The sequence below is a fragment of the Otolemur garnettii genome, unplaced genomic scaffold, assembly GCF_000181295.1.
Source record: "Otolemur garnettii isolate 467f Iridium unplaced genomic scaffold, OtoGar3 scaffold00023, whole genome shotgun sequence".
Lineage (NCBI taxonomy): Eukaryota > Metazoa > Chordata > Mammalia > Primates > Galagidae > Otolemur > Otolemur garnettii.
Genome location: NW_003852418.1, coordinates 12,885,874 through 12,889,253, shown reverse-complemented (window position 1 = coordinate 12,889,253; position 3,380 = coordinate 12,885,874). Strand labels below are relative to the sequence as shown.

The window sequence follows — 3,380 nt, the reverse complement described above, 5'->3', positions numbered from 1 at the left end:
AAAAATCTATTTTTGATTTTCAACATAACAAAAGAGGCTTAGCACCTTCAGAGTCACTTGTCTATCTGTTATCACTGCCTGTGATGTCGTTACAAGCTCGACCAACCTCAGCCTCATCCCCATTAAAGCTCCTTTCTAAATATCTGTGGATAATAAGGACCTCCTAAGTTGGGTGGCTGGAATTTATTTCTGGACGACATTTGCATCTCTTGGTAAAGTGATTTCTAGCTGAAGGGAAGGCGCGTCCTCCAGCTTTAGTAAGAACTGTGTGTATGTAGAGATACTGTAACTTAGGAGGTGGAATTTAATTGCAGAAGGGAGTGGCCCCTGCCTTTGTGTGAGCTCACACTTTCCATTAACATCGGTGGGAGTTAGCCAGGCCCACGCAGAGAGAAATGGAAACTGGAACATCTGAGAAAACAAACAACAACAAAAACTCAGAGCTCTGGCATAGAGGATCCCAACAGCAGCAGGATAGGACGGTTGGGGAGAGGGGTTCTGCCAGACGGGCCTGTGCGCCTTCCAGGGCAGGTTTTCTCTCACCTCCCTATGTGGTCTGGTTATGCTTTGAATCTGAAATGTACCAGTTTTCTCTGAGCTGCAGTGTGTACTTTGCATCTGATTGGAAACAGGAGTAATCCTTTGATTGTAAAGATGTATGGGTCTTGGGAGGAGTTTCTGCAAAACAGCACATCTCTGGGTAGATTTACAGAAGAGATTTAAGAGATTTAAAGTCCTTTGAATTGAAGTTAATATATGTCACGGGGTGAACAGTATAAAGGAAAGCTCTTCCAGGAAACACGATCACTAACCCCCCCTCCCCGGGTGGTTATGCTATCTGTATTAAAAAATAACTGTCCTGGCAAGCTTTGAAAGAGGCAGAAGGGAGGGATGGCATGGAACATGAATAAATGTTTTTGCCTTTATTGTTACATGAGGAGAAATAGAGATCGCACATAGATTCTGCTATGGGTAACTCACCTCTCAACCCTCGTCCCCACCATGTTTTTGAGCTGGGGTACCCGACTCGGGAACATTGGGGAAGCTTTTAATTTTTATTAGCTAGAACTTATGCAGTTAATACTTTAATGTGGTCTCTTTATAAAAACTGGGAACGTGACCGATCAGGCTGAGATTTTTTTTCAATCCCACTCTCATCCTCCCCCGTCTTCCTGGCAGAGGAATCCAGCCTGGGATTAAGGAAACTGGAGAACATTTAACAGTGTATGCAATCTTTGTTGTTTGTAGGAATTCCATTACATCGTGTGTCCTGGAAGGTTGTTTTCCCCACTGTCAATGCCATGGGTGTGTCTTATTCTTTCTAACTGTTGCCTGGTGGCCCCTCATATTGGCTCCACCCACCTACGTTTCTCTGGATGCAGGATAATGTGGCGGTTAAGAGCAAGATTTCCGGCTCGGCGCCTGTGGCTCAAGTGGCTAAGGTGCCAACTACATACACCTAAGGTGGCGGGTTTGAATCCAGCCTGGGCCTGCCAAACAACAAGGACGGCTCCAACCAAAAAAAAAAAAAATAGCTGGGCATTGTGGCAGGCACCTGTGGTCCCAGCTACTTGGAAGGCTGAGGCGGGAGACTCGCTTGAGCCCAGGAGTTGGAGGTTGCTATGAGCTGTGATGCCACAGCACTCTGCCTAGGGGGACAGCTTGAGGCTCTGTCTCAAAAAAAAAAAAGTTTCCTATCAGATTCCTGGGCATTGTTCAGAAACTTTATGTCCCTTGGGCCTTTGTTTCCTCATCTGCACGGTGATGTCAGCAGCAGGAGTGTGTATAACAGGGCTGTTGTGAGGATGAGATGCCCTCTGACTGGTGCCCAGCACGTGCTGGGTGAGAGACAGATGTTAGTAGTCACGCTTGTCTCTGGAGGGAGATTTTGGGTGTTCCTGTGTTTTCACCCTGGCAACCTGCCAGCTGGTGGAGTATGGACGTCCTTGCACGTATGTGGCAGCAGGTGTATCTCAAGGGTCCTGTTTCTCCACGGTGTGTGGGAGCGCGTGTTCCCCGAGAGAGATCTGGATGGCAGGGTTTGCTGAGGCCTGTGCGTTGGAAATGAGTGGCAGGTCCTGCTCCTCTGCCCTCCCTCCCGAGCGGCCTCTGGCCTTTCTTGCCCCCGACACCAGGAGAGGACACTTGGTTCCAGCGGGGCTCACCCCCTGTCCACTCTCTCCACAGGGCTTCGTGCTGGCCGTCACTGTCATCCGTGAGGCAGTGGAGGAGATCCGGTGCTACGTGAGAGACAAGGAAGTCAACTCCCAGGTCTACAGCCGGCTCACAGCAAGAGGTCAGCCTCCCGGCTCCTGGGTCACAGGCTTGCGACTCAATCACGGGGCCACTGACAGTCAGGGGAGCAGAGGTCAAGGCCTGGGCTGCGGGTGTGCGGGTGCTGCCTGGTGGGACAGTCACTTGGCACCAGGGGGGCCTCCCTCTGCCTGGGACCTGGAGGGACTCGGGCAGCATCCTCAGGCCTCTTAGAGTTGGGCCTGTGAAAAATCTCCAACATGGAATTAAATTCTGTGTCTTTGGTACCCTTGTTTGCTAATTCCTCTCCTTGTCCCCGGCCTGGCTGAGAAGGGAATGAGGGTCCTTCTCCTGTCCACATGGGAGGACCAGAACAGCTTTCAAAGATACTCTTTCCACAGTGGTTACTTTAAAATCAAACTGTTGCAACATTAGTTTTTAAAAAAGCAACAACAGATTTAAATAGATGTTGCTTCCTTGGAGATTTCTTTGAGGGCATCTTCTGAATCCTTGAGATTGTGATGTGGGGAAGATGCAGTCTGAACCAGAGAGGAGCAACCAGGTAACCTTTCGTCATGGACCTGCTTGCAAGACCGTTCATCTTAAATGGTGGGACTTAAAACTGCACCCAACCACACCCTTGGAAAAGCCACAGAACAATGCAACTAATGTCAACTTCTGTGTTTAAAACTACAATAGAGTTACTTTAAGGTGGTGTTCAGAAGTGAGAGAATGTGGCCTAAAGTTTGCTGATGGGGCTGAGGAAAGACATGATCGATTGTTCCCTGGGATTACCGATCCCATTCAGGGATTACTACTGTTTGAGGAGAGGCTGAGAGCAATAAAAGCTATACCCTACCTTCAGGAAATTGAGAATTTGGGGAGGTAAGATGGATGGATGCCTGTGGCTCAGCAGGTAGGGCACTGGCCCCATATACTGAGGGTGGCAGGTTTAAACCCAGCCCCAGCCAAACTGCAACCAAAAAATAGCCGGGCGTTGTGGAGGGCGCCTGTAGTCCCAGCTACTCTGGTGGCTGAGGCAAGAGAATCACCTAAGCCCAGGAGTTGGAGGTTGCCGTGAGCTGTGATGCTACGGCACTCTACCAAGGGCAATAAAGTGAGACTCT

General features: G+C 49.4%; 1 protein-coding gene across 1 annotated transcript in view; it reads left to right on the top strand.

Moving 5' to 3' along the window:
- The window catches only part of ATP9A (ATPase phospholipid transporting 9A (putative)), a 118,323-nt gene that overhangs the window by 25,658 nt on the left and 89,285 nt on the right, over nt 1-3,380 (top strand). The window contains exon 4 of the mRNA XM_003787704.3: nt 2,188-2,296. Within this exon, the coding sequence (XP_003787752.1) occupies nt 2,188-2,296 (109 nt within the window). The remainder of the gene's footprint in view (nt 1-2,187; nt 2,297-3,380) is intronic.